This window comes from Chiloscyllium plagiosum, unplaced genomic scaffold (assembly GCF_037043375.1).
Source record: "Chiloscyllium plagiosum isolate Xiang-an unplaced genomic scaffold, Cpla_swu_hap1 HiC_scaffold_13, whole genome shotgun sequence".
Lineage (NCBI taxonomy): Eukaryota > Metazoa > Chordata > Chondrichthyes > Orectolobiformes > Hemiscylliidae > Chiloscyllium > Chiloscyllium plagiosum.
The window spans coordinates 36,131,686-36,158,797 of record NW_028270151.1 but is presented as its reverse complement, the minus strand read 5'-3'; the positions used below and the strand labels follow the sequence as shown (position 1 = coordinate 36,158,797).

At 43.4% G+C, this 27,112-nt stretch overlaps 1 protein-coding gene across 2 annotated transcripts in view; it reads left to right on the top strand.

Moving 5' to 3' along the window:
• Positions 1-713: 713 nt before the first annotated feature.
• rnpepl1 (arginyl aminopeptidase like 1) overlaps positions 714-27,112 on the top strand; it is an 84,868-nt gene continuing 58,469 nt past the window's right edge. For both annotated transcript variants that reach the window (XM_087993526.1, XM_087993525.1), the window contains exon 1: positions 714-1,421. In XM_087993526.1, the coding sequence (XP_087849652.1) occupies positions 972-1,421 (450 nt within the window). In that variant the 5' untranslated portion in view covers positions 714-971. The remainder of the gene's footprint in view (positions 1,422-27,112) is intronic.

Sequence of the window (27,112 nt, the reverse complement as noted above, 5' to 3'; positions counted from 1 at the left end):
GTCTCTTTAGTCATACCACTATCACAAATTCCACAATCTCACTATTGCAGGTTGAACTATACTGATCAGAACCTTTGCATTCAGTTCTGGGCAAAGCTGTGTCTCCAACATCGCCAGTCATTTGCATCCCAAGATCATATTTGACCAGGCACACCTGAGAAAATTCTTTGACGGTCGACACATTTTCTTAAAAGCTGTGGTCTAAGCTTCAAATGTGTTTGGGCGAGCTGCAAAAGCTAAAGAACAGCTATACGTGTCATGGCCACCAATTATCAGCCCACCTTTTCAAACACTGACATGACCAACATTGTTAAAAATCACACAATGCCAGGTTATAGTCCAACAGGTTTAATTGGAAGCACTAGCTTTCGGAGCGCTGCTCCTTCATCAGGTGGTTGTGCTTTGTACACCCCAGTCCAACACCGGCATCTCCAAATCATGACGACCAACACTAGGAGACAACAGAGAGCCAACAAAACCCTCAGCTCTACCCTTCAACTGATCTGCCTGGTTCATGGTGATCAACTGTTGAAGCACTACCATGTTCTCCTCTGAAAGGTTGGCCTGTTGGGTGGTTCTTGACCTTGCTGGCCTCTGCCCTTCCCTGGCCTGGCATAGCTTGGCCTGTCCAGGCCCAGGCCGCCCTGCCTCTCTGGCGCCCTCCAGTTGTTGCCCCGCCAGTTGCAGTCTCTGAGCCGCGAGCCTTTACTTCCTGTTTTTTGCCGGCGCTCGAGCTGCCTGTTTTGTCCCTCAGAGCTTCTGCTGCTTCTTTTCTCGGCTGTTTTTTTGTCTCCGAGACCTCGGGATCTGATGGATTTCACGTAGTTGGGTTGATCGACGCCATCTTTTCCGTGTTCCCGAGTTTGACTTTGGTGATTTATTATATTTTAATTCCCCCCCCCCCCCCAAATCCCATCCCCCGCCGCCTCTCTGTTTTTGTTCCCTTCTGTTTGTATTCCTCTGGCTGGACCATGGCTGCTGCCTTCGAGCGGCCAACTTTCTGCTGCTGCCGGAAAGTTGTGACCGGCTCCGCCAAGAGCGAGAGGTTGAATTCGTCCCGGGACTGCCCTGTCGACATCGCATCCGCCTCCAACTTCCAGCATTTCCAGATCCAGCATTTCCACCTGGAGTTGGACATTAACTTCCCGAGCCGGGAGATCCAGGCGGTGGAGGTGCTGGACTTGGTGTGCCTGCAGCCCGACACCCAGAGCCTGGTCCTGGACTCGCACCAGTCGCTGCACATCCGCTCGGTCAACGCTAAATGTCGGTGCAACTCGGGCGAAAACAGCTGGCCCCTGAGTCACCGCCTCGACCCTTTCACCGAGTACGGCTCCTCTCTCGTGATAAACCTGCCGGCTGCCATCAAACCTCTCAGCAATTTTCAGATCATCATCAGGTACACTACAGCCGATGGGCCGGCGGTAAGTCCTCCTCCAACTTCTTCAGGTTGGACGCTTTTAAACAGAAACTGAGCTCCAAACTCACCCCCACCTTGTCAGACCCATGGAGGGTATTAAGTACTTAACATTCATGCACTTATGGCGTTACAGTTTAACTGTGCAAATTATAAATCCCAGCCGAAAAGAATTACAAGATTTAAGGCTGACTTGTTTTACTGTACGATTAACTTCACTCAGTGTCTCGGTTTGGATAACTTTAGAAGTCTCCATGTTTCCTGCTCAGCCTTTTTTTTCTGCAGGTGCTGTAGTGTCCTGAGATGGATTCTTCCACTAAGTTGAGAGACAGAGCAGTTTGGGAAAATTTGGATTTAAGCATTTAGTGAGGCATAAATTCTGTGTGTGATTCAGAAAGAATGAAATAAATGAATTCAGCCTCAGCTGTAATCAATTTTGTGTGACCTTTGACCTTTAGAGTATAAAGCTTACAACGTGATAGAATTCTGCATTGGGACACTCTACAAAGACAACTGTGATTTCATTAATTCTAATTGTCATTGTACAAGAGACCATGAGATTGCATTATTATTTGTTATGATAATTGATATAATAAGTGTATAGCAACAAATTCAAACCCAACTGTCAGCACGCAGAATCAGATCAGTTGAAGCTGTAAAATCCTGTCAGGACTGTTAGAAAATGTTATCCACCTTCTTCAGATTCCTTTAAAGTTTTATGTTTCCAAACCTTATCAATTCTTAGTAGATACTACTTCCAGTGCTATTTCTAAGATGCCACTTAATGTGTGTGAGTTGTCATAGTCTTAGTAGATCATATGGTTGCATTCTCATTAGAGAGAAGACTGGTGGTGAGGAGAGTTGTTCTTGGCAACCTCAGCCGGTGATGGGAATTGAACCCATGCTGTTGGCATTACACTGCTTCATATACCAACCATCCGGCAAACTGAGCTAAACTGACCTCAACGTTCCATATTATCAACACATTAAATAACTTACAACTTTTCCTTTTTGTCTTTTTGCAGTGCTCTTACAGTTATGCCCTCCAGTCACTACCTCCTGAACTGTGAAAATAGCTTTTCTTTACTTACTTTTCAAAATTGAGACATTTTTACATACTACTATCAAATTGTCTCTTACCTTAGCAATTTCAGTGGAAAGAGCCTTAGTTTCACAGTTTGGTTTCATAGACTTGATATCATCATAGAAAATCCCTTCTGTACTGTGTCCAGGGTCTTGATGTGTTAAATTCAGTGCCCAAAACTTGGCAAACATTTATATCTTCCACTTTCTTTGGGCAAACTGCAAATGCTAAAATCAACTAGGCGAAAGTAAGGACTGCAGATGCTGGAGATCAGAGTCAAGATTAGAGTGGTGTTGGAAAAGCACAGCAGGTCAGGCAGCATCCAAGGAGCAGGAAAATCGACGTTTCGGGCAATTGCCCTTCATCAGGATGTTACCTGACCTGCTGTGCTTCTCCAGCACCACTCTAATCTTGACTGCAAACGCTAAACACCAGTACACTTGTAACAGCCACTAATCATGACTTTGTGTGAGTTTAGCAGGAACATTGTGTACTGTCAAATTAATATATCATGCCCTGGTAACTTAAAGAAATCTTTTACCTACTTTTTAACATGCTTTTAAAGATTTGAATGGAGGTAACTTCTTAATTTGTAAGCCTTTTGATCACTTTTCTCGATGCAAGATGACTGACACATTGAGCTATTAATTTAAATTAAAATGCAATAAATGTGCAGTGCAATTCTTATCAAATCCTCAATGAGTAAGTTTCAGCCAAAGCGATCACCCCCCCCCCATTTCTTCTAAAGTCCACAAATTATAGGCCTGATGTACTGAGCCTTTCTAATCCCAAGAGACAATCAAATTGGTTTATTTAGTAAATGCAAATCCCAGGACCAAACGATAACTTCTCCATTTGTTGAGTTTAAGGTGATTATTCTGTCACTTATCTGCAGAGGAGACACTTCTTAGTAATGTGCAGCACATCTGTGTGTGTGTGTGTGTGCGTGCGTGCGTGTGCACAAGAGAGTTGTACTGACTGAGGCCCAACTGTAGAGGTTGGCTGAGGCTGTTTAGCAAGGCCTATCCCATTCTGCAGCTTCAAAGCCTCCCATTTATCAAATGACGGTTGCCACAAGGAAATGGCTTTTGGCGAGATAGTGGCTTGGGGAGATAGCTTCGTAGCTAATAATTACATAGCTAATAATCCAATTACATAGTTGGATTATTAGCTATGTAATAATCCAACGAACTACTGTCAATTGTCATAAAAATGTATCTGGTTCACTAATGTCATTTATGGGATCTGATTTACTTTTTATTATATTTAGAAGTATTCTTATACACAATTAAACAGGTTTTCTTCAATCACCAAATCACCTGTGGTATTTTTCACCTGTCTCGGTCTGCATGTGACTCCAGACCCACAACAATGTGGTTTACTCTTAATTGCCCACTGCAATGGTATATCAGCATACTTGATTTTATCAAACTGTTGCAAAGTATAAAGAAATATCACTCGGCATCAGATTGCGTACGAGAAATGAAAACAGCAAACACAGCACTATCAACCTTGCAAAGTCCTCCTTTCCCATCTTGGTGTCCAGTGTCAAAATTGAGAATACTGTCCCATAAACAAGATGAGGAACAGGCCGATATAGTCATATTCACAGATTCATACATTGCAAACAATATCACACATACCATCACAGAATCATACCTGACAGACAATACCCCAGACACGTCAGGAGATGAGAACACAGTTGTATACAGAGAAGAAGTTGCCTTGGAAGTCTTCAACATTGATTCTGAACTCTGTGAAGTGTCATGGCATCAGGTCAAACATGTACACGGAGACTTCCTGCTGATTCCTACCCTCTGAATTGATGAATTAGTATTCCTCAATGTTGAACACAACTTGGAGGAAGCACTGAGTGTGGCGGGCACACAATGCACTCTGGGTGGAGGTTACAATATTCATCCTCCAAAGTGGCAACACTACTGACAGAGATGTCTGAAACCCAAAGGACATAGTTGGGTCAGCAGCACGTGATGAGGGAACCGCCAGGTGGTAAAAATCTGCTTGATCTTGTCCTCACTAGTCTACCTGTCACAGATGTGTCTGTCTGAAAATATAGAAACATAGGAGTTATGAAGAGGACATAAGGAGCCTTCAAAGGGATATAGTTGGATTAATTGATTGGGCAAAGATCTGCCAAATGCAGTATTATGTGGTTAAGTGTGAAATTGTTCATTTTGTTGCAATTTAAAAAAAACATTCTCTAAATGGTGAGAAGTTGTAGAGCTCTGAAATGCAAATCAATTTGGGTGTCCTCCTGCATGAAACAGGGTTAGTATGCAGGTGCAGCAAATAATCAGGAAAGCTAATAAAATGTTATGGTTTATTTGTATGTATTTGGAGAAGCAAGGAATGATGAGGCAGCATGATTTTGTATGAGGGGAATCATGTCTTAGACACTTGATAATTTTTTTGAGGAAGTAATCAAGAGGATCGATTAGGGCAAAGCAGAAGACATTGTTTACTTAGACTTTCATAAAGCCTTTGACAAGGTTCGAAATGGTAGACTAATTAGTAAAGTTAGATCCCATGAGATTCAGAGTGAACTTGCCATTTGGATACAAAATTGGTTAATGGCAGGAGACAGCGTGATGATGGAGGATTGTTTTTCAGACTGGAGACTTGTGACCAGCAGTGTTCTGCATGGATCAGTGCTGGGCCTACTTTTGTTTGTCATTTATATAAATGATTTTTGAGAATATAGAAAGTTAGCAGAGATTGGTGATATAGTGGACAGTGAAGACTAAGATTACAAAGAGATCTTGATCAATTGTGTGAATGGGCCAAAGAGTGGCAGATGAAGTTTAATTTGGATAAATGCAAGGTATTCTGGTAAAACAAACAAAGGCAAGACTTATAAAATTAAAATTAGGGTCTTGGGTAGTGTTGTAGGACAAAGAGATCTGAGGGTTCAGGAACATAATTCTTTGAAGTTTTCGTCACATATAGATGAGGTGGTTAAGAAGGTGTTTAGCATGCTTGCCTTGACAGCACAAACCTTTTGAGTATAGGAGTAGGGACATTGTGTTGAGGTTATACAGGATGTTGGTGCAGTACTGGAGTATTGCATCCAGTACTGGTCTCCCTCTTATAGGAAGGATATTATTAAGCTTGAGAAGGTTCAGAAGAGATTTACCAGGATGTTGCCAGGAATGGAAGGTTTGAGTTATAAGGAGAGGCTGGATAGGCTGGAATTTTTTCATTGGAGCCGTAGGAGTTTGACCTGATAGAGGTTTAAAGATAAAGTGAATGGCAGGTATCTTTTCCCTCGGGTGGGGGATTTCAAGACTAGGGGGCATATTTTTAATGTGAGAAGAGATATATTTTAAAAAAGATGTGAGGGTCAACTATTTTTGCACCGAGTGGTTCGTGTGTGGAATGAACTTCCAGAGGAAGTGGTAGATGTCTGTAGAGTAGACAGTTAAAAGACATTTTAAATAAGTTCATGAATAAGAACTGTGTTCAATGGAGAATGCAGGCACCAGGCATACCTGAGGATGAGGTGTTAACCTGGTGAAGCCACCAGACAGGACTACTTGCATGCCAAGCAGCATAAGCAAGTGATGGACAGAACTAAGCAATCTCACAACCAACAAATCAGATCTAAGCTCTGCAGTTCTGCTACATCGTCATCAATGGTGGTGAACAATTAACCAACTCACTGAAGGAGACTCCACAAGTGTCCCCATCCTCATTGATGGAAGAGCTTAGTACATCAGTTCAAAAGATAAGGGTGAAGCTTTCACAGCAGTCTTCAGCCAAAAGTGCCAAGCAGAAGATCCATCTCAGCCTCCTCCAGTGGTCCCCAGCGATATAGATGCCAGTCTTCAGCCAATTAAAGTCCCTGCATGTGATATCAAGAAACGGTTGGAGGCACTGTATACTGCAAAGGCTACAAGCCCTGACAACATTCCAGCAATATTATTAAAGACTTGTGCTCCAGAACTTACCACTCCCCTAGCCAAGCTGTTCCAGTACAGTTACAACACTGGCATCTACCCGACCTTGTGGAAAATTGCCCCAGTATGTCCTGCACATAAAAAATAGGACAAATCCAACCTGGCAAATTACTGCCCCATTAGTCTACTCTCAGTCATCAATAAAGCCATGGAAGGTGTATTCAATAGTGCTATCAAGTAGCACCTGCTCAGTGACCCCCAGTTTGGGTTCCGCCAGGCCCACTCAGCTCCTGACCTCCTAACAGCCTTGGTTCAAACATGACAAAAGAGTTGAATACCAGAGGTGAGATGAGAGCAATAGCCCTTGATTTCAAGGATGCTTTCGACCAAGTGTGGCGTCAAGGAGCCCTAGAAAAACTGGAATCAATGGATGTAAGGGGGAAATCTCTCTAGTGGTTAGAGTCATACCTGACACATAGGAGGATGGTCATGGTTGTTGGAGGTCTGTCATCTCGGCTCCAGGACATTGCTGTAGGAGTTCCTCAGGGTAGTGTCCTAGGCCCAACCATCTTCAGCTGCTTCATGAATGACCTTCCCTCCATCTTAAGGTCAGAAGTGGGTATGTTTGCAACTCCTCAGACACTGAAGCAATATCCAGACTTAGGCCAACAACTGGCAAGTAATATTTGTGCTACACAAGTGACAGGCTATGACCATCACCAATAAGAGACAACTTAATTGCTGTCCCTTGACATTCAATGGTGTTACTACCACTAAATCCCCCATTATCAACATCCTGGGATTATCATTGATCAGAAACTCAATTGGACTCACCACAAACACACTGGCTACAAGATCAGGTTGGAGGCTAGGAATACTCAGGCGAGCAGCTCGCCTCCTGATTCCCCAAAGCCTGTTCACCATCAACAAGGCACAATTAGAAGTGTCATCGAGTATTCCCTTCTTACCTGGATGACTGCAGCCCCAATAACTCTCAAGAAGCTTGACACCTTCCAGGACAAAGCAGTCTACTTGATTGTAACCCCATTCACCACCTTAAACATTCGTTCCCAGTTCCACCATTGCACAGTTGCAGTAGTGTGTACCATTTACATGATACACTGCAGTGACTTACCCAGGCTTCTCTGACAGCACCTTCCAAACCTATAATCTAGAAGACAGGAACAGCAAATGGGAAAGTTACCCTCCAATCCACACATTATCTTGACTTGGAACTATATCTCCATTCCTTCATTGTTGGATCTAAATTCTGGAACTCACTTCTAAAGAGCACTGTGGGTGGTCCTACACCCTAAAAACAACATTGTTTAAGGATGCATCTCAGTACCACCTTCTACAGGGCAAATGGGGATAAGCAATAAATGGCATAGCCAGTGATGGCCACATCCAGTAACTGAATTTTAAAAATTCTGTATTTTTCCAGTCTTTGATCTAAAGGATTTCTGCTTGGTAAATCTTACTGCGAAAGAGTGCCTTATGGATGGAGGACAGGTAATAGATGGATTGGATATGTATTTATGCACTGCTCAGTTAGGTGCAGCATGAACGGTTTCACCCAGTTTATTGGTTTCATGACCTAGTGAACATTAGTTACATCTCCTTCAAGGAAGTATATCTTCCTTAGATATGGAGGAAATATTGCGTGTAGTGCTTTTGATATGATCAATCTACAACCCTGGGCATTTGCACCAGGACTTCAATATTCAGATACTGCTACTTTCCTTTCAATAAAGCCAATAGGTCATTTGACTTCCAAATTATTTATTGTACCTGCTTGGGGCGTTTGTGTTCCTTGTATGTGTGTAGCCTAGGCTCTCTGAATAATAACATTTGAAAGTTTCATGTATTGCAAAAAAAATCTACTTTTCTATTCTTAAAACTGGAGGAAATAATCTGAAGTCTCCACATGTTACTCCATTGTCAACTTGTTGCCCATTTATATAATCTTTCTACATCTATTGCGCCCAATTTTAAATTTTCCTAACAGAATTCATTCCCACCTAAATTTATGTCATCGGCAAACTTAGATATATTGCTCCTGGTGCCTTTGTGTAAGTAATGTACTTTACAATCTGCCAATTTGAAAATTCCCCGTTTATCTCTACTTTGTGCTTTCTGTTAACCAGTCTTTCACCCTGCTAATATACTGCCTCATAAACTTCATAAACTCTTAATTAGCTTTTTCTGACCTTTTAGGTATCCATTTATATTTCACTATTAGCTCCCTTTTATCTACCCTTCCAGTTTAATTCTCAAAAAAATGTTACTAAATTTGTCAAGTACAGTTCTCCTCTTGTAAAGCTGTGTTGACTTTGATCACACTCTGATTTGCTAAGTGCATTGTTAAGTCATCCTTAATGATAGATGAATACTAATAATAATAGATCTGGTGTTTTCCTCATAATGAACTAACTGGCTCTGACTCCCCTGTATTCTCTCTGCCTCCTTTTTTGAATAGCAATGTTATACTTGCTAGCTTCCAATCAGTTCGGACCATTATATAATCTAGAGAATTTTGGAAAATCACAATCAATGGATTCATTTTGGCTGCATCTAGTTCTTTTTGAACTAAGGGTATTAGAATTTAGTTCCTTGATTTCTTCTAACATATTTTTTCTCCTGATATTCCGGTCATTTAATTTCGCATTGCTATTAGCCATTTGGTCACCATTTATGTCTGATATTCTTGTTTTCTACTGTGAAGACAAATACAAAATATTTGTTCAGTGTCTCTGTCTTTTCCTCATTCCCAATAATAATTTCTCATGTTTCTGCCTCAAATATTTTCTTTAGCAATTCTTCTCTATGTCCTGATAAAAGCTCTTAAAATCTGTTCCTAACTAATTTACACTGGTTCTACTTTTTTTTTTCTCTTTTTTTTTCTCTGTTGACATTTTGGTGATCCTTTGCTCATTTATAAAATTAAAAGCATTGCCTTTTAATACAATACTTAATTATCCATGTAAACTGATTTTTATTTTGTAACAGAGCATATTTTTGTTAGGAATTTTGAAAAGTTTTAAAAAGTATTTCCTGCTGTTCATTTACTGTCACAGCTTTTAGTCTACGTACATAATCAATCTTGGCCAGCTCTTCCTTCATAACTGTATAACAAATAACTAGGTTTCTTTAATGTTGTTGTTTTGGACTCAAGTATGTTATTCTTAAACAGAATATCAAGGTATTATCACTTTTTCCAAGAAGACTCTTTTCTGTGAGATTATTGATTAACAATTTCTCAATAGATAATCCTTTATCTAAAATTGGATAAAGCTAAAAACTGTTAAAGGAATTGTCATAAAAGCATTATACAAACTCTCATTCTGGACTACATTACCAATTTGAATTGTCCAGTCTATATACAGAATGGGGTTCCTCATAATTATCACATTGTCTTTGTTACATGTCCCAATTATTTCATGCTTACTGTTTCAATTATGTAATTTCTATTAGTGGGCTGAGAATCAACTCTCTCCACTTTCTGGCCGTTTTTATTCCTAATCTCCACCTATACTAATTCTACTTCAAGTCATAGAGTCATCAAGGAGTACAGCATGGAAACAGACCCTTCAGTCCAACTTGTCCATGCCAACCAGATACCCTAAATTAATCTAGTCCCATTTGCCAGCATTTCACCCATATCCCTCTAAACCCTTTCTATTCAAATACTAATCCAGATGTCTTTTAAATATTGTAATTGTACCAGCCTTCACCACTTCTTCTGGCAGCTCATTCCATGCATACAACACCCTCTGTGTGAAAACATTGCCCCTTAGGTCTCTTTTAAATCTTTTCCTTCTCATCCTAAACTTATGCCCTTTAGTTCTGCACTCCCCCACCCCAGGGAAAAGACTTTGTCTATTTATCCTATCCATGCCCCTCATGATTTTATAACCCTCTATACGGTCGCCCCTCAGCCTCCGATGCTCCAGGGAAAATAGCCTCTCCCTGTAGCTCAAACCCTCCAGCATCCTTGAATATCTTTTCCAAACCCTTGCAAGTTTCACATCATCCTTCCTATAGCAGGGAGACCAGAATTACATACAATATTTCAAAAGTGGCCTAACCAACGTCTTGAACAGCCGTAACATGACCTCCCAATCCCTATACTGAATGCTGTGATCAACAAAGGAAAACATACTAAATGCCTTCTTCACTATTCCATCTACCTGCGAGTCCACTTTCAAGGAACTATGAACCTACACTTCTTGACTTTATGACCCATAATCCTTTCTTACTACTGCCTTTTATGAAAATCTTCATTCTCTGGGCTACTTCTCTAGTTTGCCTGTATTTAAGAACATAGAGTACCGTTAAATTCTTTATTATGCAACTAGTTTATTTAGTAAAGGGCACTACTTAAACGCAAAGATTTTAAAGCTATCTGTCACATTTCAGCTCGAACTGTTAATAAGTAATCAAAAAAATTCTAATTTATTATACTGGGTTATCACCCACATCTACTTGAGATGTTTGGTTGGTTCCGATTTTACCAATCCAGTTGAGACTAGAGAATCTTAGAAAGTGGCTTAACTTTCTGCCCCCAGACCTTCGGAATTTCTCAAGGATCTATCTTTGGCCCTTCCTTTTCACAACTGCAAGCTATGCTTTGGCCAGATAATTTGAAGATACAACTGAGGTTTGAGCAGCTTTGGCTCAGGATTTAGAAGCTAATGTGAGGCTGAACGAAAGCAAATGCAATCTGATAGTCATTATGAAGAAATGGCTTCAGGATGTCAGGGGTTGGATCCTGAATTTGAAGGACATATAACATTTTTAAAAAAGTATTTGGTACACGTGGAGGGGTAGCCCTGTTAATAAAGATGGTATTTGTATAATAGTAAGAGATTACCTTGGTTCAAGAGATCAAGGTGGAGAATCGGTTTGGTTTGAGATGAGGAATAGTATGGGAAATAAGTCCCCAGTGGGAGTGATGCCCTAACAGTAACCACTATGTAACCAAGTATACAAGAAGAAATATTGGTTGTGTGTGGTAAAGGGATAGCATAACCATGGATAACTACATATAAACTGGAAAATTCAGATCAGCAGTCATCACCTGGATAAGGAGTTCGTAGACTGCTTTTGAGATAGTTTCTTAGAGCAGCTTATCTTGGAACCAACCACAGAACAGGTCATAAGAGATTTGATATTATGTAATGTGATGAGATTAGTTAATTACCTCAGAGGGAGGACGCCAGCTTAGAATGTAAAAATAGATGCTGGAGTTTCTAAGGATATTTAGAAAGGAGGAGTAAGTAACACCATTATTGGTTCTCTAGAGAGTGAGGATGGCGAGTTAATAGATAATAAGGAAATGGCAGATGAAATGAACAAATGTATTGCTTCTGTCTTTACTATAGAAAGTACAAAAAGCAATCCAGTAACAGCAGTCCGTAAGGAGATAGAAGGATCAGAGACACTGAGTGAAGTAATAGTCGTAAGGAAAGTGGTGCTAATCAAACTGATGGAATTGTGAGGTAACAGATCTCCAGGCCCAGATGGATTTCATCCTTGGGTCTTAAAAGAGGGTGCTAATGAGGTAGTAGATATATTATTATTTAAATTTCCTATACTTTGGCAAGGTTCCCACAATCTGGAAAATGATAAATGTAGCCACTCTTCTTAAGAAGGGAAGGAGGCAGAAAGATGGAAATATAGGCCAGTTAATTTGTTATCTGTCGTGGAGAAGGTATGAGAATAGATCATTAAGGAAAATATGACTGTGCACTTAGAAAAGCTAAAGGTAATCAGAAAGAGTCAGCATAGTTTTGTCTAAGGGTAATCATCTTTTTCCCATTTATTAGAATGGAGTTCTGTAAAAGATTAACACGCTATAGTTGAAAGGAAGTCTGTAGATGTGATATGCTGGAATTCCCTGTAAGCATCTGATAAAGGTTCACATAAAAAATTATTGTGAAAAATAAAAGTTTGCGGTTTAGAGGGTAACATTTCAGCAGGGAAAGAAGACTAATTGGCTCGCAGAAAACAGTACATGTAAGGAGTCTTTGTCAGAATGTGACAAGTGACATTCCAAATGGGTCTGTGCTGGACCTTCCAACTTTTTACAATTTTTAAATCGGTGACTTAGATGAGAGGAATGAAGGTGTGGTAGCTAACATCACAGATGATGCCAAGATCGGTAAGAAAGTACATTGTGAAGAATACATAAGGAAGTTGCAGATGGATTTAAATAGGTTGAGTGGAACAGGCAAAGATGTGGCAGATCACAAATAAGGTGGGAAATATGAAGATGTTCACTTTGTCAGAAAGAATTAAAACAAACAGTATTACTCAACTGCAGAATTCTGAAATGCGGAAGGATTTCGGTGATCTAGTGTGTATGTGACAAAAATGAATGTGCAGACACAGCATGCAATCAGAATAGCTAATGGAATACTGTCCTTTATTATGAGAGGAATCGAACGTAAATGTAAGGAAGCTCAGCTTCAGTTAAACGAGACATTGGTGAGACTACATCTTGAATACTATGTGTAGTTTTGGCCACCTTATTTAAGGAAGGATGTAAATGCATTGTCAGCAGTTCAGAGGAGATTTTACTAGATTGATACCTGGAATGAGTGGGTGTCTTTTGTGTAAAGACTGGACAGTCTAGACTTCTTTCTGCTAGTGTTTAGAAGTGTGAGGAGATTAATGTTCATAAGATCCTGAATGGTCTTGACAAGATAGATGTGAAGAGGATGCTTCCTGTTATGGGTCAGTCCAGAACAAGAGAACACTGTTTCACCGTTTTAGAACAGAGTCAAGGAGAGTTTTTACTTCTGAGGGTTGTGTGACTTTGGAACACTCTGCCACAGAAAGCAGTAGGGCAGAGTAATTCAATATTTTTAAGACAGAATAAGATAGATTTTTGTTAGGCAGGGGAATTAAAGGTTATCAAGGGTAGATGCAAATGTGGAATTCAGAACCCATCAGAACAGCCATGGTCTTTTTAAATGGTGGAGCAGGCTCAAGAGGCCAAATGTCCAATTTCTTCTTTTCCATAACCTCTGCATCCTGTTCACCACTGATGGACCTGCCCCTTCGTCACTGAGGCTGCTTACTTCCATCATCCTGCATCAGCCCATCTGCTGCTAAGCATTTTTTCATGCTTCTGCTATCTCAGGAATTTGACTTTTTTAAAGAACCAAGAAACTTTACATTCCAGGAACAGGCTCCTCGCCCCTCCAAGCCTGAGCTGATCCAAATGTACTGTCTAAACCTGTCGGTCAATTCCTAAGCATCTGTATCCCTCTGCTCCCCACCTACTCATGCATTTGTCCAGATGCATCTTAAATGAATCTACCGTGCCTGCCTCTACCACCTCTGCTGGCAACGCATTCTAGACGCCCACCACCCTCTGTGTGAAGAACTTGCCGCGTGTATCCCCCTTAAGCTTTCCACTTCTCACCTTGAAAGTATGACCTCTTGTTATGGAATCCTTCACCCTGGTAAAAAGCTTGTCTCTATCCACCCAGTCTATACCCTTCATGATTTTGTAAACCTCAATCAGGTCCCCCCCCCCATCTTCTTTTTTCTAATGAAAATAAACCTAACCTACTCAACCTCTCTTCATAGCTAGCACCTTCCGTACCAGGCAACATCCTCGTAAACTTTCTCTGCACCCTCTCCAAAGCGCCCACATTCTTTTGGTAATGTGGTGACCAAAACTGTACACAGTATTCCAAATGCGGCTGAACCAAAGTCCAGTACAATTTTAACATGACTTGCCAGCTCTTATACTCAATATCCCATCCAATGAAGGCAAGCATACTGTATGCCTTCTTGATCACTCTATCCACTTATGCAGCAACCTTCAGAGTACAACGGACTTGCACTCCCAGATCTCTCTGCCCATCAACTTTTCCCAAGGCTCTTCCGTTCATTGTACAATTCACTCTAGAATTAATCTTGCCTAAATGCATCTCCTCACATTTTTCTGGATTGAAAACCATCTGCCACTTTTCCGCTCAACTCTTCAATCTATCTATATCCTCCTGTATTCTTTGATATCCCTTATGTTTTCTGCTACTCCACCAATCTTCGTGTCATCTGCAAACTTGTTGATCATACCAACAGTGCCCTCTTCCAGATCATTTATGTATATTACAAACAACAGTGGCCCCAACACTGACCCCTGTGGAACACTACTGGTTACCTTTCTCCATTTCGAGAAACTCCCTTCAACTACTACTGTCTGTCTCCTGTTGCTCAACCAGTTCTTTATCCACATAGATAGAACACCCTGCACACCATGTGACTTCACTTTCTCCATTAGTCTACCATGGGGAACCTTATCAAACGCCTTACTAAAGTCCCTGTATATGACATCAACTGCCCTTCCTTCATCTATCAACTTGGTCACTTCCTCAGAGAACTCTATTAAGTTGGTAAGGCACGATCTCCCCCGCACAAAACCATGTTGCCTATCACTGATAAGCCCATTGTTTTCTAAATATAAATAGATCCTATCCCTCAGTACCTTTTCCAGCAACTTTCCCACCACCGACATCAAGCTCACTGGTCTGTAGTTACCTGGAATATCTCTACTACCCTTCTTGTACAGGGGGACAACATCAGCAACCCTCCAGTCCTCCAGCACCTTACCTGTATTTAAGGATGCCACAAAGGTATCAGTCAGGGCCCCAGCTATTTCCTCTCTTGACTGCCTCAGCAACCTGGGATAGATATATATAGAACATTATAGCGCAGTACAGGCCCTTCGGCCCTCGATGTTGCACCGACCTGTCATGCCAATCTGAAGCCCATCTAACCTACACTATTCCATGTACATCCATATGCCTGTCAAATAACGACTTAAATGTACTTAAAGTTGGCGAATCTACTACCGTTGCAGGCAAAACATTCCATACCCTTACTACTCTCTGAGTAAAGAAACTACCTCTGACATCTGTCCGATATCTATCACCCCTCAATTTAAAGCTATGCCCCCTTGTGCTCACCGTCACCATTCTTGGAAAAAGGCTCTCCCTGCCCACCCTATCTAACCCTCTGATTATCTTATATGTGTCTATTAAGTCACCTCTCAACCTTCTTCTCTCTAACGAAAACAGCCTCAAGTCCTTCAGCTTTTCCTCGTAAGACCTTCCCTCCACACCAGGCAACATCCTAGTAAATCTCCTCTGCAACCTTTCCAAAGCTTCCACATCCTTCTTATAATGCGGTGACCAGAACAGTACACAATACTCCAAGTGCGGCCGCACTGGATTTTGTACAGCTGTAGCATAACCTCATGGTTCTGGAACTCGATCCCTCTCTTAATAAAAGCTAAAATACTGTATGCCTTCTTAACAAACCTGTCACCCTGGGTGGCAACTTTCAAGGATCTGTGTACCGGGACACTGAGATCTCTCTGCTCATCTATGCTACCAAGGATCTTACCATTAGCCCAGTACTTTGCATTCCGGTTACTCTGACCAAAGTGAATCACCTCACACTTGACCGCATTAAACTCCATTTGCCACTTCTCAGTCCAGCTCTGCAGCTTATCTATGTCTCTATGTAACCTACAACATCCTTCGTCACTATCCACAACTCCACCGACCTTAGTGTCGTCTGCAAATTTACTAACCCACCCTTCTACGCCCTCATCCAGGTCGTTTATGAAAATGACGAACAGCAGTGGACCCAACACTGACCCTTGCGGTACACCACTGATAACTGGACTCCAGGATGAACATTTCCCATCAACCACCACCCTCTGTCTTCTTTCAACAAGCCAATTACTGATCCACACTGCTATATCTTCCACAATCCCATTCCTCCACATTTTGTACAATAGCCTACTGTGGGGAACTTTATCGAATGCCTTGCTGAAATCCATATACACTTCATCAACTGATTTACTCTCATCTACCTGTTTGGTCACCTTCTCAAAGAACTCAATAAGGTTTGTGAGGCACGACCTCCCTTCACAAAACCGTGCTGACTATCCCTAATCAAATTATTCTTTTCTAGATGATTATAAATCCTATCTCTTATAACCTTTTCCAACATTTTACCAACAACTGAAGTAAGGCTCACTGGTCTGTAATTACCAGGATTGTCTTTGGTCCTGGGGATTTGTCCACCTTAAATAACCTCTAGCCTACCCAACACATCTTCCCTACTTACGTCAACATGATCCAGATTAATCAAACTTCTATCTCTAATCTCAACATTCATCATGTTCCTATCTTTGGTGAACGCTGATGCAAAGTAATCATTCAGAATCTCACCCATTCTCTCAGGTTCGAAACACAGCCTTCCTTCATTATCGTTTAGTGGACCAATCCTTTCTTTAGTTACCCATTTGCTTCTTATATAGGAATAAAATGCTTTGGGATTCTCCTTAATTTTACTTGCTAAAGCTATTTCATGACCCCTTTTAGGCCGCTTGATTCCTCGTTTAAGACTCATCCTACTCTTCTACTATTCCTCCAGGACCCGTTCTGTTCTTAGCTGCCTAGACCTTATGTACGCTTCCCTTTTCCTCTTGGCTAGTCGTACAATTTCTCCTGTCATCCACGGTTCACAAATCTTGCCCTTCCTGTCCTTTGCCTTCAACGGGACATGCTTACCCTGCACTATCTTTAACCTATCTTTGAAAGCCTCCCACATATCAAATGTGGACTGCCCTTCAAATAGCTGTGTCCAATCCACATTTCCGAGTTCCTGCCTGATTTTGATATAATTTAGTACTCTTTAGTACCCAGTTTAGTACTCTTCCCTTAGGACCACTCTCATCTTTTTCTACGAGTATTCTAAAACTTATAGAATTGTGGTCACTGTTCCCAAATAAATCCCCACCGCAACTTCTACCACCTGTCCTGGCTCGTTCCCCAGTACCAGGTCCGATCTGGCCCCTTCCCTCATCGGACTATTGACATACTGCTCTAGAAAACTCTCCTGGACACTTCTTACAAATTCTACCCCATCCAGACCTCTGACTCTAATTGTATCCCAGTCAATGTTGGGAAATAAAAATCTTCCATCACCACTACCCTATTGCCTCTACATCTTTCCATAATCTGTTTACCTATTTGTTCTTCTACCTTAGGCTCACTATTGGGAGACCTGCAATACAGCCCCAACAATGTATCTGCACTCTCCTTATTTCTCAGCTCCACCCATAATGCCTCACTACCCAAGACCTCCATAGTGTCCTCCTTTAGCACAGCCGTGTTATCATCCCTGACCAGCAATGCAACTCCACCCCTCCTTTTACTTCCCTCCCTGTCTTGTCTGAAGCATCTATATCCTGGAACATTTAGTTGCCAATCATCATTCTCTTCCTTCAACCAAGTCCCTGTGATTGCAATAATGTCACATTCCCAGGCACCAATCCAAGCCCTAAGTTCATCTGCCTTACACACTATACTCCTTGCATTAAAGTAGATGCATTTCAGGCCATCAGTTCTTTTGCGCTTATCCGCTCTCTGCCTACTCTTCCCTTTATTAATGCTATCTTTGTGATTCTTACAGTCTCCAGTCTCCACCCCACTGCCTACTTATTTTCTCTTCTGGTTTCCAGTCCCCTGTCACATTAGTTTAAAACCTCCCCAACAGCAGTAGCAAAAACTCCCCCGAGGACATTGGTTCCGGTCTGGTTCACATGTAGACCGTCCATTTTGTAATAGTCCCACATTTCCCAAAACCGGTCCCAATGTCCAACAAATCTGAAACCCTTCCTCTTCCACCATCTCTCAAGCCACGTGGTCATCCTGCCTATTTTTTCATTTCTACGCTGGCTAGCACATGACACTGGTAGTAATCCCAAGATCACTACCTTTGAGGTCCTCCTCTTTAACTTCTCTCCCAACTCCCTGAATTCTTCCTTCAGGACCTCATCTCATTTTGTTCTTACACCGTTGGTGCCTATATGCATAAAGATAACTGGCTGTTCACCCTCCCCTTTTAGAATGCTCTGCAGCCGATCGGTAACATCCCTGATCCGAGCACCTGGAAGGCAACATACCATCCGGGAGTCCCGTTTTTAGCCACGGAACCGCCTATCTACTCCCTTCACAATAGAATCCCCTATGACTATGGCCCTGCGAGTCTTTTTCCCGCCCTTCTGAACAGCAGTGCCAACCACGGTGCCATGATCTTGACAATTGTTGCCCTCTCCTGGTTAACCATCTGCCCCAACATTATCCAAAATGGTGTACCTGTTTTGGAGGGATATGACCACAGGGGACACCTGCACTGCCTTCCTACTCTCTTTCTGTCTTTTGGTCACCCATTCACTGTCTCCCTCAGCAATTCTAACCTGCGGTGTGAGCAGTTCACTAAACGTGCTATCCACAACCTCCTCAGCATCGCGGATACTCCACAGTGAGTCCATCTGCAGCTCCAGAGCCGTCATGCGGTTAAACAAGAGCTGCAGCTGGACACACTTTTTGCAAGTGTAAGAGTCAGGAACGTCAGACACGTTCCTAAGCTCCCACGTCGAGCAAGGGGCATATGCCAGGGTCTGAGGTCCCCTGCCATTGTAAGCTTAGCTTTATATGAACTAACTAAAATCAAACAATGCACTTAAATATATGAAAAAGAATGGTAAGAAAGAAATAAAAGCCTTACCTTTTATTCCTGAGGTAAGTCCCTTTTTAAGCGGGAAAACTTACCCTTCCTGGCAGCCCTCGTGTCACCTCACCTTCTCTCCTCGTCACTCAGTCAAAATGTCAAATTGTTCCAGTCTTTCCCTGCCTGGTCACATCTTTCACTCTGACAAAGTGTAAGCTGCTCCAATGTTTTGCTGCCTTTAACTACTGTTCACTCTCAGTCAGAGTTTGCCCCCCCCCCCCCCCCCCCCCCCCCCACACACACACACACCCACACCCCCCTTCAGTTTTCTGCCTGAAGACACGTCTGGCCTACAGCCTCTGTCATGGGAGTGACAAGATGGCATAGAACAACACAGCGTCCTCAATGTTGCGCCGACCTGTAAACTAATCTAAGCCCATCCCCCTCCACTATCCCATCATTATCCATGTGCTTATCCAAGGATTGTTTAAATCTCCCTAACGTGGTTGAGTTAACTGCATTGGTAGGCAGGGCATTCCATGCCCTTACCACGCTGAGTTAAGAATCTGCCTCTGACATCTATATTAAATCTATCACCCCTCAATTTGTAGCTATGCCCCTTGTACAAGCTGACGTCATCATCCTAGGAAAACGACTTTCACAGTCTACCCTATCTAATCGTCTGATCATCTTGTATGTCTCCATCAAATCCCCTCTTAGCCTTCTTCTCTCGATGGGAACAGACCAAGTCTCTCAGCCTTTCCTCATAAGACCTTCCCTCCAAACCAGACAACATCTTGGTACATCTCCTCTGCACCTTTTCCAATGCTTCCACATCCTTCCTGTAATGGGGCAACCAGAATTGTACACAATATGCCAAGTGCTTCTGCACTAGCATTTTGTATAGTTACAGCAGGACATTACAGCTCTGGAACTTAATTCCTCTACCAATAAAACCTAACACACTGTATGCCTTCTTAACAGCACTGTCAAACTGGTTGGCAACTTTCAGGGGTCTATGTACATGGAGGAGAATGTGAGGTCTGCAGACGCTGGAGATCAGAGCTGAAAATGTGTCGCTGGAAAAGCGCAGCAGGTCAGGCAGCATCCAGGGAACAGGAGAATCGACGTTTCGGGCATAAGCCCTTCTACAGGAAGGGCTCCATGATCTCTCTGCACATCCACACTACCAAGAATCTTTTCATTGACTCAGTATTCTGCCTTCCTGTTATTCTCCTCAAAGTGAATCACCTCACATTTATCTGCATTGAACTCCATTTGCCACCTCTCAGCCCAATTCTGCAGTTTATCCAAGTCCCCCTGTAACCTGCAACATTCTTCCACAGTATCCACTGCTCCGACTTTAGTGTCATCTGCAAACTTACTAACCCATACACCTATGCCTGCGTCCAAGTCCAAACGGACCCCACCACCAAGGATATATTTCCCTCCCCTCCCCTATCAGCATTCCGTAAAGACCACTCCCTCCATGACTCCCTCGTCAGATCCACACCCCCCACCAACCCAACCTCCACTCCCGGCACCTTCCCCTGCAACCGCAGGAGGTGCAAGACTTGCGCCCACACTTCCCCCCCTCACTTCCCTCCAAGGCCCCAAAGGAAACTTCCATATCCGCCACAGATTCACCTGTACCTCCACACATATCATCTATTGCATCCTTTGCACCCGATGTGGCCTCCTCTATATTGGGGAGACGGGCCGCCTACTTGCGGAGCGTTTCAGAGAACACCTCTGGGACACCCGGACCAACCAACCCAACCACCCTGTAGCTCAACATTTCAATTCCCCCTCCCACTCCACCAAGGATATGCAGGTCTTTGGACTCCTCCATCGTCAGACCACAGCGAAACGACGGTTGGAGGAAGAACGCCTCATCTTCCGGCTAGGAACCCTCCAACCACAAGGGATGAACTCGGATTTCACCAGTTTCCTCATTTCCCCTCCCCCCAGCCTGTCTCAGTCAAATCCATCAAATTCAGCACCACCTTCCTAACCTGAGATCTTCTTCCCGACCTCTCCGCCCCCACCCCAGTCTGACCTATCACCCTCACCTTGACCTCTTTCCACCTATCACATTTCCGATGCCCCTCCCCCAAGTCCCTCCTCCCTATCTTTTATCTTAGCCTGCTGGACCAACTTTCCTCATTCCTGAAGAAGGGCTAATGCCCGAAACGTCGATTCTCCTGTTCCCTAGATGCTGCCTGACCTGCTGCGCTTTTCCAACAACACATTTCCATCTCTGATCTCCAGCATCTGCAGACCTCACTTTCTCCTCCAAGTCATTTATAAAAATGACAAACAGTAATGGTCCCAAAACAGATCCTTGTGGGCGCCACTAGTAACTGGACTCCAGGCTGAATATTTTCCATTAGCCACCACTCGGTGCCTCCTTACAGAAAGCCAGTTTCTAATCGAAACCGCTAAATCACCCTCAATCCTATGCCTCTGCATTTTCTCCCGTGTGGAACCTTATCAAAGGCTTTACTGAAGTCCATGTACACCATGTCAACTGCCCTACCCTCATCCACATGTTTGGTCATCTCAAAAAACTGAGGTTTATGAGACATGACCTGCCCTTGACAAAACCATGTTGACTATCTGGAATCAAATTGTTGCTTTCTAGATGATTATAAATCCTATCTTTTATAATCCCTTCCAAAACTTTTCCTACATCAGACGTAAGGCTCACTGGTCTATAATTACCTGGGTCATCTCTACTGCCCTTCTTGAACAAGGGCACAGCATTTGCCATCCTCCAGTCCTCTGGTTCTAAACTTGTAGACCATGTTGATTCAAAGATCAAAGCCAAAAGCTCCAGCATTTCCTCCTTAGCTTCCCAGAGAATCCTTGGATAAATCCCATCCAGTCCAGGGGACTTGTCTACTTTCACTCCTTCTAGAATTGATAACACTACCTCCTTACTAACCTCGATCCTTTCTAGTCTAATATCTCGTATCTCATTCTTCTCCTCTACAAAATTCTCCTTTTCCTGAGTGAAAACTGATGAGAAATGTTCGTTTAGCACCTCTCCGATCTCCACACGGTCCACACTCAACTTCCCACTTCTGTCCTTGACTGACCCTATTCCTACCCCACTCATCCTTTTATTCCTTACATACCTATAGAAAGCTTTAGGGTTCTCCTTTATTCTACCCATTCTGCTCATGTCCTCTCTTTGCTCTTCTTAACTCTCTCTTTAAATCCTTTCTAGCTAATCTGAAACTCTCCATCGCCTCATCTGAACCATCTTGTCTCATTGTCGCATAAGCCTCCTCCTTCCGCTTAACAAGAGATGCAATTGCTGTCGTAAACCACGGTTCCCTTATCTTATCACTTCCTCCCTACCTGACAGGGACATAACTATCAAGGACACGCAATATCAGTTCCTTAAACCAGCTTCACATTTCGATTGTCCCCATCCCCTGCATTTTGCTACCCCATTCTATGCATCCTAAGTCTTTCCTCATCACATTATAATTGCCCTTGCCCCGTGGATAACTCTTGCCCTGTGGCATGTACTTAACTCTTTCCACCACTAAACTAAACGTTACTGAATTATGGTCACTCTCTCCAAATTGTTCACCTCCCACTAAATCAAACACCTCGCTTGATTCATTACCAAGCACCACATCCAGTGTGGCCTCTCATCTTGTCCCCTCTTCGACATACTGTGTCAGGAAACCCTCTTGCACACATTGGACAAAAACCGATCCATCCGACGTACTCGAGTTATAGCATTTCCAGCCAATGTTGGGGAAGTTAAAGTACCGCATAATGACCATCCTGTTCCTTTCACTCCTACCCAGAATTGTTGTGTTGATCCTCTCCTCCACATCCCTGGAACTCTGCAGAGGCCTATAAAAAAACTCCCAGCAGTGTGACCTCTCCTCTCCTGTTTCTAATCTCAGCCCATACCACCTCAGTAGACGAGGCCTCGTCAAAAGTTCTTTCAGCCACCATTTTACTGTCCTTGACTAACAAGGCCACACCTCCCCTTTTTTTATCACCTTCCCTGTTTTTAATGAAAAATCTAAACCCTGGAACCTGCAACACCCATTATTGACCCTGTTCTATCCATGTATCGGAAATGGCAACAACATTGAAGTCCCAGGTACTTATCCATGCTGCAAGCGCACCTACTTTATTTCAGATAGTTCTGTAGTTGAAGTAGACACACTTAAAACCAACTTACTGTCTGCCAGCACATTCCTGTGACTATAAATACTGTCCATGTCCACCCTACTCTCATCCTCCTATGCACTGTGCATTGGGATGAAGGGCTTATGCCTGAAACGTTGACTCTTCTGCTCCTCAGATGCTGCCTGACCTGCTATGCTTTTCCAGCGCCACACCTTTTGACTCTGATCTCCAGCATCTGCAGTCCTCACTTTCGACTAATCTGATTCATTCTAGCCAGTCAGCCAACTAACCCAACCAAACCCCCTCAGAGTTTAAGTTGGTTTGACAAAACAATACTCCAAAATATTTTAGGTTTGGACTTTTGGATAGTGATGTCAGAGGCATCAGGAATCTCTTCCGGTCTTAGTACGTATCATTTTCATATGTTGGAATGATTTTCAAGTTATCACTTGATAGTTTGGAAAGGATGTTTAAATTGGGTTAGTTTAATTGTGGATGCTTATTTAAAATCTTGAATTAACCTTTCAAACTATTTAATTCAGATGCTTCAAATTCAACCAAGACATTGAATTAATAAATAATATCAAATTTTATTCTGAATGAGCAAACACAATACACAAATCTCAGAATTAAAGACTGTTTAACTGACAAGCAAAGATGCAAAACATTACAGTTATTAGAAATACAAGACAGACTTTAATCTGATGGACCAATCAGAAACTCATGTAATGGACAATCTTTCCCTTATTGAGACAAAGCACCACCACTTTTCACACTGACAGGAGTTTGACCTGCAGTCAGTAGGAGGATGGGAACCAAAATTGTAGTTCGAGTATAGAAAAAGTTGAGAGTAGGGAGGTCCAAAATCAAGTTTAAGGAACGCAAGATGGCACCGGCAAGCAAGAAATTGGTTTGAAGTGTGTCTACTTCAACGCCAGGAGCATCTGGAATAAGGTGGGTGAACTTGCAGCATGGGTTGGTACCTGGGACTTCGATGTTGTGGCCATTTTGGAGACATGGATAGAGCAGGGACATGAATGGTTGTCTGGTTGTTACAGGTTCCAGGATTTAGATGTTTCAGTAAGAACCGAGAAGATGGTAAAGGTGGGGGCGGGCAAAGCCACATTAGATTTGGTACTGGGTAATGAGCCCGGCCAGGTGTTAGACTTGGAAGTAGGTGAGCACTTTGGTGATAGCCATCACAATTCTGTTATGTTTACTTTAGTGATAGAAAGGGATAGGTGTATACCACTGGGCAAGAGTTACAGCTGGGGGAAAGGCAATTACGATGCGATTAGGCAAGATTTAGGAAGCATAGGATGGGGAAGGAAACTGCAGGGGATGGGCACATTAGAAATGTGGAGCTTATTCAAGCAAAAGCTCGTGTGTCCTAGATAAGTATGTACCTGTCAGGCAGGGAGGAAGCTGTAGAGCCCGGGAGCCGTGGTTTATAAAGGAAGTGGCATCTCTAGTCAAGAGGAAGAAGAAGGCTTATGTTAGGATGAAATGTGAAGGCTCAGTTAGGGAGCTTGAGGGTGTGGTGAAAGGGTTAAAATTGTGTCCCAATACATGTGTGAATCTAACCGAAAATGGAAGGTGTCGCTTGGTCCCGTGTGAATCTTGTCATACACCTTCCCGTGTGAATAACCAGAATGGAATGTGTTTTTTAGCCTTGCTCTGCTCTAACCGAAAATGGAAGGTGTCGCTTAGTCCCGTGTGAATCTTGTTATACACCTTCCCGTGTGAATCTTCTTATCTGTATGTAACCAGAATGGAATGTGTTTTTTAGCCTTGCTCTGCTGTTCACATGAATGTTTATATCTGGAAAAGGGTATATCAGCTGGAGAAGTCTCCAGTTCGGTAGAGCCTGCTCCGGGGTTACGTTTAACCGCCGAGCGTGGGTTGTTGGCAACCGCTCTACGAGAACTGACGGCTCCCAGTTTTGGTAACACGTAGAGTGAGTATAAACCAGACCCGTTGTAAGTACGAGACTGGTTGTGGGGACACTGCGGGGAATAAAACACTTATATTCTAGCAGACTCGCCTCTTGGCTGTTTGTTCTGTGTCAGACTACTTTCCTGCGAGCCTGGTCCTTGACCTTGAGAATTTTTTAAAACATTTTGGCGTAGCCGGCAGGATCAATCGCAATTGAGGAAAGATTTTGATACAGAACAATGTTTTGGAAAAAGGCTAAGAAACCAGAGGAACAAACTGTGGAGGTCCTGACCGTCCCGGGATGGCATGGGCCGTGGCATGGCGTGGCAGTTTGTTTGAGAAATGGTGGGGGGCGACCGGAGGACTGGGAGGCCGAGGGCGTAGGAACCCCAGGGTCGCTGCTGTCCACCCTTGAGAGGATCCCAGTCCTGCCGAAGAACCCATTGCCTGGGGTACAGCGGAGGATGTGGGCCTGTGCGGCGGCTTGTAGACAACAGTCAGACAAGCGCCAAAAAGCTGAAGCAGAATTAGCCCTCCTGAAACATGAGCAGGGACTCAGTTCGGGAGATGCCTCTATGTTGAGGCAGGAAATTATGAAGTTAAAAGCTGAATTGACAGCATTAACTGAACTAGCAGGACGAACTATTATGTATTTGTCTGCTAAGAAACGGAAAGAGAAAAGGAAGGTCCCTCGAACCCCGGACCCGGTACAAGTACGGGCGTTTGTAGCCCAGTTAAATAACGGGGATCGGTGGGATATCGATCATTGGGATGGGAACATTTGGGGAGATTTAGATGATCAGTACGAAGAGGACCCACCCGTACTCCAAGCTAAACCAGTGGTTAGGAGAAAGCAGGTTCAGAGACGTCTCCCAGTGCAACGGGAGGTAATGTTAGATGAGAAAGGAAACCCTATACGGAATGAACAAGGGGAGGCAATTATGCATGAATTACCGCGGGCTCAGCCTCCCGCAGAATTCTCTGAATTAACGGAAGACTTCACTACCGATGAGGTGCTGTTTATCACCCAGAAAACCCGACGTAATCCTGGGGAGCCGTTAGAGCTATGGCTAATTCGGCTCCTCGAGGAAGGGGGGCAACAAGTGCAGGTAGACTATCAGGATGCTCCCAAGTTTGGTGGATTAGCAAAGGATGCTGCCATAGACCTGGGGTACCGCAACCAAGCCAAGGATATGGTAATAGATCGCAGTATGGGGACCCTATTTGGGATGTATGCCAGGGCAGTGGCCGAACAGTATCCCTTCCCGTCCGATTGGCCCCCCTTGGAAGGAACTTGGACAACGATTAAGGAAGGGGTTCAGAGGCTAACCCGTTTGTGTGTGCGGGATGCCCTGTTGCTGGGAGTGCTGGACGAGGTAGATAACACAAATGTTAGTAGACAGACTAGAGACCATCTAGTGAAGACTGCCCCCCCCCATTATAAACCACTGTTATTAACCATAATGTTGAGTGGACGGGGAGAAACCCTAGGAGATGCCCGTAGTATGATGAGGGAGATGGGTGGTTTGGGGGATTGGGGACCCACAACCCGTGCTTCTCAGGGGGGCACGGAGGGGCGTCGCCCTGAGGCTCGGGCAGGGGGAAAAGTAAACCCTAATCAAGGAAGTAACCAAGGCCCCTCACGGCGTGCTTTGTGGCAAGCTTTGATACGGGCGCAGGTCCCAGCATCGGAGATTGATGGCCTACCTACACCGGAATTAAAAGACTTATGCAGACGAAAGGGACTGAAGGTGTCCCGGGTAGAGACGGAGTCCCGACCCACTATGGAAGACCTAGTGGAATTACTAACACAAAAATGTCAGACACTGGGTCCGGTTGTTAATGAGCCTCGAAGGGGTAGAACTTCCACTTCCCAGCGGTGGGAATCCTCGGAGGACGAGGAGGAGGAGGAGGTACGGCCTCCCCTCCGAGAGTGTTATAAAGTGGATAGGCGTGGCCGGAAACCTAGTAAGAAAGGCAAGAACAAAGAAGGGCGAGGCAAACGTCTTTACCCAGTGCTGTCTGGGGAAGATGAATGGGAGGAACAATAGGAAT